General features: G+C 45.9%; 1 protein-coding gene across 4 annotated transcripts in view; it reads left to right on the forward strand.

The window, feature by feature from the left end:
* NUGGC (nuclear GTPase, germinal center associated) overlaps window positions 1–17,246 on the forward strand; it is a 1,180,213-nt gene that overhangs the window by 467,748 nt on the left and 695,219 nt on the right. For all 4 annotated transcript variants that reach the window (XM_078686520.1, XM_078686521.1, XM_078686519.1 and 1 more), the window contains exon 12: window positions 10,950–11,070. In XM_078686520.1, coding sequence (XP_078542646.1) covers window positions 10,950–11,070 — 121 coding nt within the window. The remainder of the gene's footprint in view (window positions 1–10,949; window positions 11,071–17,246) is intronic.

Consider the following 17,246-nt stretch of genomic DNA (forward strand, 5'->3'; position numbering starts at 1 on the left):
ATGTTTGACGTAAAGTCGGGCATATGAACGTCATGAATGAACCCCTAAGGAATAGAGGTTCATTGTAAAATAAGTGAGTTCTTGGAGAAATCAATATTCAAGCAAGGGGATGTCCCTAACGGCTTAAGAGTCTGGTTTCCAAGAAATCGTGGTGACGTGGGTAAACGGATGGAAGTAGCCATGCCTGTATTTGGATTGCATGGGCTGTGTCTAAATAAGGGCTTGATTTCTATGCCTATATAAGGGCAACACAATTTGTACCCTTTATAAGGGCATGAATCATGAAAATCCATTTGGAATCTAAAACGCCATACAACAACCACTCCACTTTCTTATGTACGGCTTCTAATAAATACTAAGTTCTAAACATGTATAAACTTATCTAAACACTATCCATACAACAAGTGTTTTAAAACCCACCCAAAATATATAAAAATGCATTGGTACTCGTTGTACACAAACGAGCTTTGGTGCTGGAATCATCCAAGCAATGTTTCAGTCAAAGCATTTAGTTGTCATTTGAAAATGCTACCTGAATGAATCACGAAAATACATTTATGAAATGGTTCGTAAATACAGAAAAGAAAAGGTGCCGAAACCATTTCATGTCAGAATACATATAACTGTTGGTATGAGGACAAGGTCAAACATTGTCTCTGGAAGTTATTCAAAGAATTCTACTTCTCTATGAATAGTTCTACTTTAAGCAGATTACTTTGTGCCAAAAACAAAAAAATACAAATTTGGAAAAATTAATAATCATAGAAAAAAAGAGTCCCAAAGTTAGAACTTTGTATTGAAAAAAATGAAGGTCTAATTCAGAGTCTTTGTGTGCCAAATCAAAAGTCACCGTTTGTGGTAGGAGAAAACATCAAATCTTCTAAGTCTGTAAAAAACTCGTCTACTATTGTAGGTGGAAGTTGGATTACCTCGTTAAGGAGATCAATCTCACATAGATGTGAAGCATCACCGTCCGCATTGGTCGCATTGGCCGAATCAGAAGGTATCTGTGCGCCTGTCCTTTCTTGTACCTCAACAGTAGCATTTTGCATCTGTGAGATCTCAATGAATGCCGTCATCAGAATTGGTAGCCACTGGGGACAACACAGTGCATGGGCTGTTGCTGGTTCAAGCAAAGTATCAACATCCGTTGGCATGACTGATGGGAGTGTGAGATATGAGTCTAACACGTATTCTTCTCCGCATAGCAGGCAGCGTAGAACAGGTAAGCTGCAATCTTGCCAAATTGGTCTGAGTGACAGAAACCATGTGGTATTTAATTCTCTTAGGCAAGGTAGTCCCAAAATGTGGACGATGCGCTCACGACACTTCATCGCCAGTAGAGTTGTCTCCATGGAGCTCTGGGTGTCGCTGGTGAATTGACTAGCCATATTTCAGCAGTAGGAGCAAAAATAGTATAATAATCCCTGCAGCGAGTCCCAGAATGAGAGGCAATCCGCCGAACACAGAGTGCACGAAGTTTGGAAAAATTCCTAGGACTGCTTAAAGGTGCTAATAGTCTAGAAAATATGGTCTTAAATACATGTACAATACCACTCGTATCAGACATGTTTACAATACGACCTAGCATTACTGAGTAATGTATAGGGCAATTTGTAGTTAAGAGCGCATGTATCTCAGCAGAAGTCCTTGCAACTTGCAGATTATAGGTTTCTTTGGCCGAGATCAATGGCACCGTTTTTTGCAAAAGAATGGCTTTCATTCTGCTTAAAGTATCAACTCGTATAGAAGAGATGTTCATTGAAGGCTATAAAGGCGACTCCTGGTCGGTCTTGGTTTTTGGAAACAATACTTGAATACAGCAAGTGACCCTGGCTGACACAGTTACTAGATATGGAATTCCTGGCAACATGCCACAGCAGCTGTGATCATTCAACATGAGGTAACTCCCATTCGAGAGTTGTCTAAAAATTGGATCAATCACCACGGTTGGTGAACCTTGCGGCTGGTGAACCTTGCAGGTGGCAGGATAATTTGTTAGAGGAACCATCACATGCCCCATGTAAGTTTATACCCTGACAAAGGAGGGATCCGCTTAGTGCATTTTCGCAGTTTTTCCCGCTAAGAAACACTTCACGACAGCCACTCCAACATCTGTAAGTGTACGTAATTCCCAGGATGTCTTGATGTATTCTTTACCCAACCTTTCATATGTACCTGCTGGTATATGTGTTAGGCAATACTGAAAATGGAAAATTGTAACAGGCAGAGTGATTGTTCCATGTATTATCCATTCAGTAGCTGGCTTTTCAGCGACAGTAAATGGCAATCTTTCCAGTTTTTCAATGCTCAGCACCGTATAGTCTCCTCCCCTTTGTGCCAATTTGATCTGTTTATCAGTGAGATTGAATTCTGAAAACAGTGACATAGTATTGATTAAACCCCAAGGCACATAGCCTGAACAAAGGTTTTGCGACTGACCATGTTGCAACATGACCAAGTTTCAGCTTTGCAACCATACTCCTCCCGGAACCCAAAGACTTTGGGTTCCATGATGTCTATGGCAGAAGACACTATTCTGTCCAAAGAATATATCATGGACGACAGAGTTGTTAACCCATTGTTAACCCCAGAGAGAGTTTGCTCTAAATTAATACGATGAAGTTCTCGTATTCTTTCTGCAGTCTTTGCTTGCGTAATCTTCCATGCTTCATTATAAGCAGCATAGATACCGGTATATATCAAACGTTTATGACGCGGTGTTCTTGGTCCTAGCAAGAATTCCCTAAGATCAGCTCCATCTTTAAGTAAAGATAAGTGTTGTTTTACATCCTTAAGTGTAGATCTATGTAGCCAATTAAGGCAGAGCTTCCCTACACTGTATATTGTTACTATTCCTGGATGCTGCCTCTGAACATATCTTGGATCTGGCCTATTGAATTTGAATCCCCGTGTTTTATTCAGGAACCTATCTTGACACTTGTTTGTGTCTGTGGGCCAGATTAACCATTTATTCCAATCTGGATCGGATGTGTTGTGATGCAAAATAATATGTACGTCGACATCCCCCTCTTAAGTGTTATCACTGACAGGTGTAGGTGTAGACGGGTTGTTCATGTCTTTTATCTTGGCTAACCCAAGGCAAGACGTCTGTTGGACAGTGTCATTCAAAAACATAATTACTCAGGGATGATGCAGGCTCTAAATAAAGCTTCTATCCCCGGAACGTTCCAATCTTTTGTGCCCCAGACAGTTTTAGTCTCGATGTTGTCGTTCCAAAAGTCTAAACCTAGTCTAGACAGCTGAACATAAAAGGTTGCAGAATAAATTTGTTTGGTATTTGTCAATATACTTTGCATTCTGTCTAACGATTGTAGCAGTTCACCTCTCTTGCATGAGAAAGAAGACTGTTCAATAAATCCTTTTATTGAAAACGCCCGTCTCACTAAGTCCCTAACAGCTAAAGAGTCTGGTTTTCCAAGAAATCGTTGTGACGTGGATAAACGGATGGAAGTAGCCATGCCTCTATTTGGACTGCATGGGCTATGTCTAAATAAGGGCTTGATTTCTATGCCTATATAAGGGCAACACGATTTGTACCTATATAAGGGCATGAATCGGGAAAATCCATCCTGAATCAAAAACGCGATACAACTGAGGTCAGCAGGATGCAGCAGATCCCTATAAGACTAAGCTATATCTTAAGCAACTTCTCATTAGCAATACTACTCTTAATTGCTGCTATAAATGGCTATACCTATTCAATATCCCTGCGTAATCTTCTGTGTGTTTGGTGTGAAACTGGGAATTCCTGAAGACTAAGAATATGTAAAATAAGTGTCTAAAACATAAATACTCGTTACTAGGTTTTAAAAAAAGACCTCAAATTTTGTAACTTTATAGTGTCTTCGTAGAAAATGTTATTGTAGGAAGCTGGCTCGTTATATAGAATACCAAAAAGAGGTATGCTGTGTAGAAAGCTCAGGTATTCCTTTGAGTGTTCAAGGGTTTGCTCTAGCAATCCCAAGGTGCATACAACTCGATAAGGGGATCCACTCTAATTTATAAAAATAACACTTAACTTTTTATAACTTTAGGCACCAAGATAAGTACTTTTTAAAATAGCAGGTTTGAAGAAGACAGGTGTTTGATACTTTACATTGTATTTGAAGCTGTTTGCGGAAATGTTAACTTGGGAAGAAAACATATGCGGCATACAATCACTTAACTTAAAACATGAACAATTTGACTTGCATTCACCATTAAGATTCTAGAAGTCACCGTTGCAATTTTATGCAGTTTATTTGCATTAGGTTAGATTTATCAATAGTGGCAACACAGTTGCTCCCTCAATTTGAGTATATTAGAAACATTTGCAAAAAAGAGAGCGGTGCTCAGGATGAAAGGATGAAGGGTGGGATAGTGATGATGACAGTGACTTCTAAAATCTTAATGGTGAATGCAAGTCAAATTGTTAATGTTTTAAGCTATTTGTGCTGCTTGACCGCTCTTTGTATTGTACTGCATATTTAACCCAGGTCCTGTAGCTGATAGGATTTCCCCATTGATATATAGAATACCATCACTGAACGGCTTATGGGACCCTTCCCCAGGACTTAAGGTGAGTATGGGTCAAGGTCCAAGCCTGCACCAACAGGACACATAGGGAGACACTGGGGCGTCCGGTTGCAGAGGTGTGTTTTTCTGCATTGTGTGATTTTGATACTTTAAATCGTAATTGAAGCACTTTGCTGTAATATTAACCTGTGGAGGAAAAACATGTATTGCATTCAAGCACTTAACAGCGACTTGTGGGACCATTCTTCTGGAGTTGAGTATGGGGCAAGGTCCAAGGCAGCACCAATAGTTCAGTTTAGGCAGCACTGGGGTGGCTGGAAGCAGAGGTGCCTAACGGCGTCGGGTGCCCATTCAAGTCTGTGGACATTGGCCTGTCGGAAAAGAGCCTGCAGGCTGGGGGACCAGTCGGACTAAACCAACAAGAGGGCTCAATTCTTGCCATGGTCTGTGACTTGGGGGCATATTTGGTTATCTTCTCCCCGGGGCGAGTGGTGCAGAGGTGTCTTCAGGCATCGAGTTTTTGTCACTGGGAGCATTCGAGGTAGAGGGTGCCCGCAAACAGAGGCTGTAGGTGGTGTTGGGAAGTCTACAGTGGGAAAGTCCATGATGAGCTTTGTTTCTGGAGGGGGAGGGAACCATGCTGGCACCTTTGGTCCACTTAAGCTCAGCTAGGAAGCTCGAGTGCAGTGGTGCTTCGTGGCGTCTGTTTTTTGTGGTTCTGGAGTCTGTCTTTTTCGGGGTGCCTGCAGCATGCAAGGAAGCAGCTCCGGGACTGGTTTTGGTGCTTTGGAGGCACAGCAGCTGCAAGACAATTCTCATTTTGGTGCACTTTGACAGGAACAGCAGACATGTTGGCGGGGCTCGCTCCGGATAAGTTGCTTCTTCCACAGTCTGCGCTTTTGCGGCTCTTCCTTGTCCTCCTTCTTTGAAGATTGGCAGGAATCGGATCCTCTGGTGCCATGGTCTCCCCTAAATACAGAATTTAGGGATGTTAGGGGAGTGTAGGGTAGTAGACAATGGGCTACCTACACTTGGGATCACTATGCCTGCTATATTACCACATCCTGTGGGATGTGGGCACAGCCCTGACCCAGAATTGCTAAGTTTACTATCACCAAGATGGGTAACTTTCAAAAGTTGCCTCCATTTAGGTGTGGCACTAGCCTGAGGGTTGACATGCCTATCTGTCTGGCTAATTTTCCCACCTGTCCAGGTTCCAAATGGCTCTGGACGAAGGAGGTCAGCTTCTCCTGTGACAGAAACCAGATTTGCAAGATAGTGAAAAGGGAAGCTGGGTGTCATCCACATAACAGAAAATTGACAACCCAGCCTCTTCCTCAAAGGTGGCTAACGGCCTGACATAAAGATTAAATAACATAGGACTGAGTATCGAGCCCTGTGGTACTCCATAAGGAGATGCATAGGTCTTGGAACTCCCCAATGGGGAAAAAAACCTGAAAAGTCCTGTCGGTAAGAACGTTTTTAATCCAATCCAGAGCTGAGCCAACAATTCCCAGTAACTGGAGTGCTTTTAAAAGGATAAGATGAGACACCATGTCAAAGGCCGCACTTAGATCAAATGGATAAGTGGCACAGTGGCCCCTTTATCCAGATGCTGGCGTATTGTTTCTGTAACCTCTAAGAGAGTAGGCTCTGTGGAGTATCCGCCTCTAAAGCTTGATTGGGACCAGTGTAAGATGTTATTTGATTCCACAAACCGTGTAAGCTGTTGGTACACGTGTTTTTCCAGGATCTTAGAAAAAACAGGTAGTAAGGAAATCGGACGGAAGTTGGAGGGCTCAGCTGGATCCGCATTTGGTTTCTTCAAAAAAGGAAGAACCATTGCGTGTTTCCATTCTGCTGGTAAGATGGCTTCCCTCAACGAGGCATTAAGTAGTTCCACGACAATCTTTAATGCAGAAGAATTTAGTTTTTGAAAAATATGAACTGGAAGAGGGTCATTAGGGGGGCCAGATTTAAGACTGTTTAAAATAGCATTAAAAGACGGAGGGTCTAAGGGTTGCCAGTATGTTATTTCCATAGTAGCAGCCAAGTCAGGGGGCCCGACTGGGTTGTTACCGTCAAGAATGGGGGATAGATTCATTATATGCTGTTCCTTATTAATAGTTGCCGTCTCAAGTTCTGCATAGATCTTTTCTACTTTTTCGATAAAGAACTTCACCACAACTTCGCAGTGTGCTTCATCAAGTATCAGAGGTGTAGGTTGACAAGTTGCTCCAGAGACATTCCCTACTAATTTGAATAGGACTTTTGCATTATTATGCGCTGATGTAATGGTTTTGTTCACATATTCAGCACGTGCTGCTTTATATAGGGAATTATACTCTCTCTTGGCAGTTTTATAGCAATGTTATAGCAATGTTTGGATTCTAAGGCATAATCCTTCCTCCAACATCTTTCTAGAGCCTTACATTTGTTTTTTTCAATTTAAACTTTTTCGGTGAACCATGGGGCAGGAGGACGGTGATTATTTAGTTTCTTAAATGAAATAGGGAGTCCGGTTTTCACAGATGCCGTAATTCAAGTGTGGATGGCTGCTGCGTCCGAGATCTGGATGGAAGAAGCATCAGGAATATTGCTCATAAGATGTTGATTTAGAGAGTCAATATCTATGTTCTTCCAATTTCTACTCCTGGCTTTAGGTTAGGAGATGGCCAGGCTGTTCGGCCGTGAATCAAACTCCAACTTAAAATTTACCAAAAAATGGTCAGACCAAAGTAAGGGCAGGGCTTTTTGGCTTGAAATGTTAGGAAATATGGGGTCTAGCAAGTGACCCCCCTGTGAGTAGGACCTGAATTGCAGAGTGGTATGTTCTTGGCTTCTAGATCAGCAATCAAGCTAGAGCCAATCTTGCATGTGGGATCGTCAAAGTGAATATTAAGTGAATATTAAGGATGTTTACAATGGTAAAGTTGGCTGCATTGAGTAAGAAAGGGGCAATAATGTCTGGAAAGCTTGCAGCCCATGGACCTGCTGCACCAGGGGGGCGATAGACCAGGAAGCCTGTCAGCGTGAACTGAGGAGTAAGGAAGAGTCTAAAAAAACTAGCTTCACAGCCTCCACAAGGTGGTGTCTCCCATTTACATGCAAGAGGCATGTATTTTAAAGCCTCCAACGTCAGCTGTCTGCTGATGTCAGTGCACCGCCTCCCCCCTGTCTCCGCTCGAGAAGATGGAAGACCGCTGCTTCCTCCGCAACAATCGGGCGAACCCGTGGTGGACCGGAGAGCAAGCGGCAGAAGAGGACAGGTGAGGAAGTGTGCAATTAAAGTTCAAAATAATCTGCCCAAAGAATAAGAAGTAAAAAAAAAAAAGCCACAGCTAGGTCTTCTACGCATGCGTTGTTGGAAAAAGCCATTGTTATGACTGGCCTTATAGGTACTGAAAGTAGCATTATATAACGCGCTGATGAAATCGCAAAGGTGGAGTGTTGCGATCCTAAAAAACGGGGGATACTGGTATTGATATCCCCGTTGGTTGGTAAATGCATAGATGGTGACTTTTGCTATGAGGTTTAAGGAGGGGAAAAAGGCATTTTATCATAGAGTGAATATCACAGGGAAATTACTGAGAAATCAAAGTGAGATTGAAGGCACAGTAAATGAAGAGTCATGTATAGATGGTGACTTTTGCTATGCGCTTTTTTTGAGGGGAAATAGGCATTTTATCGTAGAGTGAATATCACAGGGAAATTACTGAGATATTAAAGGGAGATTAAAGGCACAGTAAAAGGGAGTCTGACTTAATTCAGTTGGCCCCATGGAATATTATCATTAAGGCCAGTGTCTTGTTGTTCTTTTTGAAACAAGCCTTGCTCTGACTGCAGTTGTTCTATGACAGTCCAGTTGAGGTCGTTCACACAGTGTTGAGCCTCAAGGTAGTGGGTTGCCATCTTAGTGGTGCTTTTCTTGCACCTCACATTACTCTTGTGCTCGTTCATACGTGTTTTGACCGCTCTTGTGGTCATTCCTACATATTCTAGCCCGCATTGGCAGGTGATCATGTAGACCACGTTTTAATCCTGACCTTGGAACCTACTAATAAAGCTTAACCTGGTATCCAGAAGCCAGTTTTAACTATTCCCTGCTGCAAATTGTTTGTCTATCACTGTACTCAGTCTTGATTTGTTTGTTTTTTGTCTGTGGACACTGTTGTCACTTTCATCATTGTGTTGCACTTTGTCTGTGTATTTCCATGTTCCCACTCCCTATGCTCCGCCCGGAGTGTGGCTATGCCCGGGCGTTGTAGCAGACCCGATGATGAAGGTAAACATCCTTTACAACAAAACTTTTTCCACGCAGTACCTTTACTACGCAGGAATTACAACGCAAGTCGTTACAACGACTTGCGCTGGAGGGCGCTGTAGGATAGAGAATAGTTTTTACTATCCAAAACCTTCCCTACTATCCACGGGGACTGGAGTTGGAATAGTAAATTAAACTATTCACTATCCAGCGCCCCCCAACGCAAGTCGTTGTAACGACTTGCGTTGTAAAACCTGCGTTGTAAAGGCATGCGTGGAAAAAGCATGCGTTGTAACGACATACATCCGATGATGAAGCATGTCACACACAGTGTGTGTGAGTGAGGGCAGTTTTTCATCACTCATGAGTGTGCCAATGCTTGTACACTTTTGTTGAGTTTGTGCACTTTTTTGTCTTCTCCACCCCTCTTGTGTGCATACTATAGTGACGTAGGGAGTTCGCGGTGGTTAAATTACATATAGACCCTCTCCCCTTTTGTGTGTGAGAAGACCCTGTACCCTAGCATACACAGATGGCCGCTGTACAGCTCAATTGGCGCAGTGCACTTGTCTCCGAACTCTCGCTCCATCTGTGTGTTTAGGAACTCTGTGCTCATCTATATGACAAAACGTGTACTCATAAACAGCTGCATTCTCGGGTGATGTCTAGGTGCTGGTGCCTGACCAGAGAAAATACCAAGGGGCATTGTTGTTTGACCTGGTCTGTCATGTGCATTCTAAATCGCAGGAAAAGAACAGAAAACAAAATCATTTGCAGGTCCTGTGTGAAAATACAATGTGGCACAAAGGCTAGCGTGTTTATATAGTAACTTGTGCAAAGAAAAATGTGGCCTACAACATGCACAATTTGGCTGACAGTGAAAACTGCAATGGGCCATGCAGGAAACACGATACAAGGTTCTGCACTGGCATCTGCACACCCTCCACCTATATACGTGGAGATTGATCAGCAACAGTTGACAGCTTTTGACCTTCCTCCCAAAGTCTGTGAAGTTATTCCGGGAGCCACGCATCCCTTCACCTAGTGGGTATACGCTTGCCAATGGGAGAAATTTGTGTCCTGGAGTGCTTTCCTGCTTTCCACAATGTTGACCTCCTGTCTGCAACTCTGTCACAAGTTCTCTTTTTTTGCATTGTCTTTGGCCCAGCAGGGCTCTGGTTTGGACGCAGTTAAATGTTACCTTTCTGCTATCTTGACATTCTTGTTTGACCAGCCTTCTCTCTTCAAGGAACCTGTTGTGGCTAGGTTACTCACAGCTCTACAACATATGCTTTCACCTACGTCCTTCATCATGCTTCGGTGGGACCTCAATCTGGTCCTCACCTTTCTCATGTGTGAACGATTTGAGCCTCTGCATAATTGCCCTCTTAGGCTATTGACCAGCAACACTGTCCTTTTAGTTGCCATAATATCTGCCAGGAGGGTCAGTGAACTGCAAGAACTCTCTGCGCACCCTCTTGATGCCACCTTTTACCCAGACTAGCTTGTTCTCTGGACATACGCCTCCATCCTTCCGAAAGTTGGTTCTCCATTTCATATAGGCAGAACATCACCGTGCCTACTTTCTTTACTCTACCTCATCCCTCCAAAGAAGAAGAGAGACTTCCGTGCCTGGGCCCAAAAAGAGCAGTCATTCTACATTCTACAAGCGAGCTCTAGCTGGATGATCAACTGTTTGTGGACTTTTGTGAGCAACAAAGGGAAAGCTGTACAGTTTAGTACCATCTTGCGATGGATTGTCCTGTGCATTAAGATCTGCTATGCATTTTCCAAGCAGCCCCCTGAAACAACCAGAGTCCAGGCTGCGACCTCTGCGTTAGTGCATGTGTTCCTCTCCTGGACATCTCGAAGGGATGTGGACATCACTGCACATGTTTACAAAACACTACTAGGTGGACAGTCCGGTCTGTCGGGATGGGCAATGTGCCCTTTCGTTCCTTCAGGACTTTTTGGTTTAATTGTGTTCTCTTACTAAATAAAATACATTTCATACTGACTAATCTGATAAGGGAAAGACATGTTTTTTTAAGTGTAGTATGCTAATACTGTGAAACAATATCAGTTTAGTACCTATGTAGATTTCCCACCATCCTATTGTTAAATATATTTTGGCATATCTTTGCAGAGACCTGAACCTAGAAGAGCAACTTTTACCTTTAGAGAGTAAGGTAGAGGCACTGGAGGAGAAGATTAAAACAATGCAAAGGGACATCAAGGACTTGGATGACCGGCTGCATACATGGAAGGTTTGTTGTCTAAATCTTTTCTTTTTTCTCACAACACTTTTAGGCAAAGTATTATGTTTTTAGTAAGCTAACACATGGTGCAACAATCAGCTCCCATCTTCCCTGCCTCTTTTCTTTTAGACCAGACTTTGTGTGCGTTCCCTGTCGCTGAGGGGTCCTCCACTACATTAGCTCTTGCAAGGATTGCATTTCAGACACTTCAACTCTATTAAACTTTCCATAAATTAAAACTGGTACCAGGTTACATTGAGTTTTCGATCTACTGAGGAAAGTATTTCTTTGTTGGCATTATGTTACGCATTGCGATGAACTTTACATTGTGTCCTGTCTGTGCCTTATAGTGAGGTTATTGTCAATTTCATTGCTGTTCGGTGTGAACCTCCAGTCTCGGACAGTAATCTGTAAATGGTAGGCTTCTGCACCGACCATGATGAGGCCTGGTCCTGAGCGGAGGGTTGTGGACTTGCCTCCAATCTCCAGGATCCCCATCTGGCCCGATCCGACTCCTAAGGCAGTGCCGCCGGGAACCAGGAGGGCTTAAGACCAACTTGTCTACATCCATCCCCACACCCAAACAGGCCAGAGATGATAGGCAATTATTCCTGGCTAGGACGTTACAGGAGCCGGCCTCCCCTTCTTCTGATTTCTTTACATTGGACGAAGGTGACACCTCCTCTTCTCTCCATCTCCCCGATTGTAACCCCTTCAGATGGTGAATTACCTGCTTTGAATCCTCTGAAGCACTCCTTTCACGGTCTCATTGTTAACCTCTTTCACCAAGAGTGAATGCATTTGTGGTCACTTTTTGAACCCTCCCACAATATGGTTTCCCGTAATGGCCTCCATCCATTTTAATACTTATAAACAAGCCTTGCTGACCCATGGGTGGGCATTTTGTTCCCAGTACTCTGACGAGAGCAGTAGTCCCCCTCCCTGATGACATTTTCACAATTTTTCCTCAAGTTTGAGTGGTAAGCTGTTTGCCTACTGCTCTGTTTAGTTTGATTTCTCTCTCCCTACTTGCAAATTTCCCGCCTGTCCCCTCTTCCCTCCAGCAACTCCCCATTCACAGCGGTTAACGAAAAAAGCCATAGTGGTTCTTATCCACACTTTTCCTGGCTCCTTCGGTCTTAGACGAGATTTCACTTCCACATGTTTGATTCTCAACAAGCTGGGTATAACTTAGTATCATGAAATATTAGGTAAGTTGGCACTCTTTTCCAATGCCACAAAAAACACTCATTCCTTTTTACAGGAGACCCATATGGCCACAACAGCGTGCCCCTTGTCTTCAGAAAAATTGGATGGGACAGATTTACTCCACAGACTACTTTGCGTATGCCCCTGGTGCCATGATCTGGATCCTGGAAGGTATCATTTTCTTCCATGGTCATCAACCCAGAGGGTAGATTTCTGCATATAAAGATTCTCTTGATGGACCACCCGTACTTCTGAGTAGTGTTTGCACTCAAACACCGACCACCAAAAATTTCTAGCATGCTTCACAGGTCACATAGTGCTTGGGCCCAGTTTCCATGGATCGTTGGAGAGAACTGCACTATATTTGTCGACACTCACCTAGAAAGGTCCCATCACCCTCTTCCACAGGCCCCTAAATGCCCTAACTCTTGTTCCTCGATGGACTTGTTGTGTAACTGGGCTTTAACAGGTGTTTGGGGACATCATAACCCATTGTATTCCAATTACTGTCCCCCCACATTACCTCTTGCGTGCATGCATTTCGACTGAATACTTTTCTCAACTAGCCTAGGCACCGCGTTTTCGCACTCTTAACTACTTGGGTAGGACCGTATCGAACTACAGTCTGCTGATCACCATACTTGGCTGGATGGGGGTGGGTAATCTCTCCTGTCCCCACCTGGCACCTCCAAATTGCGCTTTTAGAAGACATTCCCTTCAACTGCTCCTACATACATGATTTTTTTTTTTTTAACTAACTGTGGCCCTGCCTCTTCTCGCACTATTGAGTGGGATGCCTGCAAGGTAATCTTAAGGAGTCATAGCATTGGTGAAGCCTCTGCCACCTGTAGGCAAATTAAAACAGACCTCACCAGAGCTGAAGCAAATGACTTGAGTACCACTATATATCAAACCCTCCCTGTGCAGGAATCCTCGGGAATTCGAGTTCCATAGGGCCTCCCTTTGGGAAAAACTATGCTGATTTCATTATATTCAGTACACCCACCATGCTTATCTTGAAGGTACCAAGTTGGGTAAGCTCCTAGTGTGGATCACCACTCGAGAAATCTCTCAGGTCCTTTCACTAAACTTCGAGACCCAACTGTTACCTTGGAACACCATCAACATGGCATATTACAAGACAGCCTAATACTAGGAAGACCTGTATGTAGAGATAGTTTAAGACCCATTACCTCAGATATTGGCCGTACTTGCTGATATCCCCCGAGTCTTTCCATTTTTATCATGAAGAACTAGAGGCCAACCTCTCCTCCCAATCCCTTTGAGGCTTTCCGTGCTCTCCCAGCAGCGAAAATTGCGGGAACAGACAGCCTTCCTATGAACTTCTACCAGACATATGCTGGACATCTCACTTCTAAATTAGAAGAACTCTTAACAGCATAAATTCAGGAGGGCAATCTTCCGCAATGCCAGAGCAAAATTCTCACTTTCCCAAATCCTCCCTCTCTTGCCCCACTCATCCACCCTGACACAAATTGTTTTATTCTTTGCAGTAACACCTCCTTAAGCCTTCAACGTCTGTATAAACTACTATAGACTGCCGCTAACCTTCTTCACAAAGGCCATGGCCCTCACCCTATATCGCGAAAAGGTGTCCAACACTATCTGCTAGGAATATCTATCACAGGGTTCTCAGGCATTTTGAGCTTGGCCTGCATTATTCATATCATCTACTTCATTACCACCGTCTGGCTCAGAGTGGGCAAGTCCATCTCCACACCCTTTACCATCAGTCATGAAATTCACCTGGGATGTTTCCTATTCCTCTACTTTTTAAGCTGGCTATGAACCCTTTGGCGATTAGACTCCCAGCCATGGGCAAGTCCTGGAGAACCCCCTCTCTGACTGGAGTAAATCGGTTTCCTTGTATGCGGACGACCTTCTCCTGTGCCTACAGGGTTAGTTTGTCCCTGCTCTCGAAATAATGCAATAACTGACAGACTTTACTGCCGCATCTGGCTTCCAGTTTACCTGGGTAAATACCTGTGTCTTAACGCTATCCCCCAACACCCCTAATAATAACCTTGAACTGGGAGTAGACCCCCCTCACCCCTGCTGGGAGGGCACAACTTTTGGCTACCTTGTCATAAGAGTCTATCACTCTGATACAGGCTTAGATTGCAACTTGACCAAGACAATTGCTTTCCTCCCAAATAATATTCTGGAAATCCTTCCACATTGCCCCATTTGGACTCGATGCCCTGCGAAAATGGTGATCCTCCCCCACTTTCTTAACAACTTTTATTTTTTCTGTAATTCAGATGAGCTCTTGGGAGAGATTTTGTGAATGCCGGCAGAAGGAGTTTGACCCTATTGAAGCTTTGCCTTCCCACTGATGCTGGTGGATTAGGTGTCTCACAATTTGATTTCTACTACATAGCAGCTCTGCTCCAGTAGTTAAGCAGAAGTTTATTGGGCCTTTCTCTCGAAGAGACGGCCACATTGACACTCCCACTAAAAGTAGACCAAATAAATACTGCTCACTGCCCCCAAACCCTCTGCCCCTACTGCACCCATCAGTCCCACTCTCATTCCTAAGTTTGCCGAGTGGTGTTACGCTGTTACACCCGAGTATTGAACCTCACAAAGGTTACTTCATGCCATCCCAATTCCTTTGCTGGGTGTGCCCATCACATTCGGTCCCATTAGTATTTCAATTCTTACCCACTGGCATAAACCCAATATTGTAACTGGGAGTCTTCAACGAGGACCAACATTTTTTCCTCCACAGAAATTATCAGTACCTATGGCCTCCATACCTAATATTTTGTACTGTCCAGTGCATCCTAAATCAGCTGTGGTCCTGTGCAGATTCTCCACTGCTACCACACCCATCTGAAAGAGACACGATAGTGATAGATTCCTTACCTTAGAATCTCCCCAGGCGTCAGACTGGATCCGGAAACTATTGCGTAGCAATACCCCTGCGCGTTAGTAGGCGTCGTCCGCGGCTCCGCGTTCGGCGACTTTAGCGCCGGAATGACGTCGCCGGAGTACTTAGACGCCGCCCTCGCGCGCTGACGTCAGTTCTTCTTTTTTCCACGCCAGCTAGCGCAGATCCGGAGAAGCTCTACCCCTTAGTCACTTTTTGACTAACCTTTTTTGATCTTTTGATCTGTTTTTCTCGAGTCGCTCCGACTCCTACGGTGCCGGTAGGGATGCCTGGGTTCAAACCCTGCTGCAAGTGCAACCGACCGATGTCAGTTACCGGCCCCCATCGCTGGTGTCTTCAGTGCCTAGGCCTCGACCACCGAACCTGCTCCGACTGACGGGCCCTGACGTCTAAGGCTAGGCTCGAGCTCCGGCAAGTCGGCCCCGCGCCGTTCAAGGTACCGGTCCCACAGGAGGTCGAGGGACTGGTCGCGGGGTCGGAGCCCTCATAGTTCCGAGAGTCGGCATCGGTCTTCGGGATCAAGGTTCTCAGGTAAGCATGAGAGGTCGGAACGGCATCATCGTTCTTCCGACCCACTGCGACGCAGCCGGGGGGGTTCGGGTGACACCACCCACGCGGCTCCGACGGAGTCGCGGGCGCCGCTACCTGCCCCATACCTTCCGGTCCCTGGGCACGATGCGACGCCAGAGGAGATCGAGCGGTACCTCATGGCCATGAGGTCTCTCTCTCCTCCGCCGGGCTCTGTGGCGCCTTCGGGCCCAGCGGTCCCGGCTGGAGGGCCTAGCGGGTCCGGTGCTTCGGCTCCGACGCCGTCGGGTGCTTCGGCCGCCGGCGACTTCGGTCCCGGCGCCGCAGGCCCTCACTGGATCCGGATCCGGGTCGTCGCCGGTCGACCTCACGACCTCACCGACGCCGGCCCCTAGGGTGTCTCCCCCGGCGACGCCGTCCCCGATCCTGCCCTTGATTCGGTTCCGGCGCCGGAGCGGCGCCGCTCTCGACGTCGTATGGAGACTTTTACTTCCACGAACCGGCCCCATCTGTTGAACCTGAATTTCAGGTGATGGGTCACGAGGGAGATTGGGAGGGGTCTGTGGACCCTCTGGCACAGGAGTGCCAGTCTCAACAGGACTGGACATATGAGCTTGGTGATGCCAGTGGACTGGACACTTCGCCAGACACTGGTTTTGTCTCCCCTTCAACCGTGGCTACGGAGGAGGGGGCTGCCTAAAGTGTAGTGTTGACGCGGGCAGCCAGGGCATTGGGCCTAGAGCTCCCCGTCGCGGCCGTGAGGACTAACCTCCTCACTGAGGTCCTTAAACCGCAGGCAAGCTCGGCTGAGCCTCTGCTGCCGTTTAATGAGGACTTGTGTGACGTTCTTTTGGGCACTTGGTCCAAGCCCGCTACAGGTCAGCCTGTAGATAGGAACGTGGCCAGACGCTACCGCCCGGCTCCGGGCGACCCTTGCTTCTTGTCCACCCACCCCACACCCAAGAGCCTGGTCATCCAGGCCTCTACTTCCCAGACTGCATTCCCAACGGCTCTGCCCGATTGGGAATCTAAGAGGTACGAGCAGTTCGGTAAGAAGCTATTCTCTTCCCTGAGTTTGGGACTGCGGTCAGTCAATACCGCATACCTCTTGGGCCGCTACACCCACACTCTGTGGGACACGGTCGCGGACGTGCTGCCACAATTTCCGCAGGAGGCCCGGACTAAACTCGCCCAAGCCCTTGCCGAGAGTCGAGATGCAGCGCACTATTCCATCCGGTGTGGGTTGGATACCACGGACTCACTGGGCAGAGCGATGGCAACGACGGTGGCGGTTCGACGCCACGCCTGGTTGAGGACCGCCAACTTTTCGGCTGATGTCCAGGCCACCCTTCTGACATGCCGTTTGATGGCCGTCGCCTCTTTGGCGACAAGGCAGACCATGCGCTTGGGCGTTTTAAGTACTCCAGGGCTACCGCCAAGTCCTTGGGCCTCTCGGCCCCACGACCGCAAACGGGTGCCTTTCTCTCCCACATGTGCTGCCAGCCACGCACCGCAGGCTAATACACAGCGCGGT

The sequence above is a fragment of the Lissotriton helveticus genome, chromosome 4_1 (assembly GCF_964261635.1).
Source record: "Lissotriton helveticus chromosome 4_1, aLisHel1.1, whole genome shotgun sequence".
Lineage (NCBI taxonomy): Eukaryota > Metazoa > Chordata > Amphibia > Caudata > Salamandridae > Lissotriton > Lissotriton helveticus.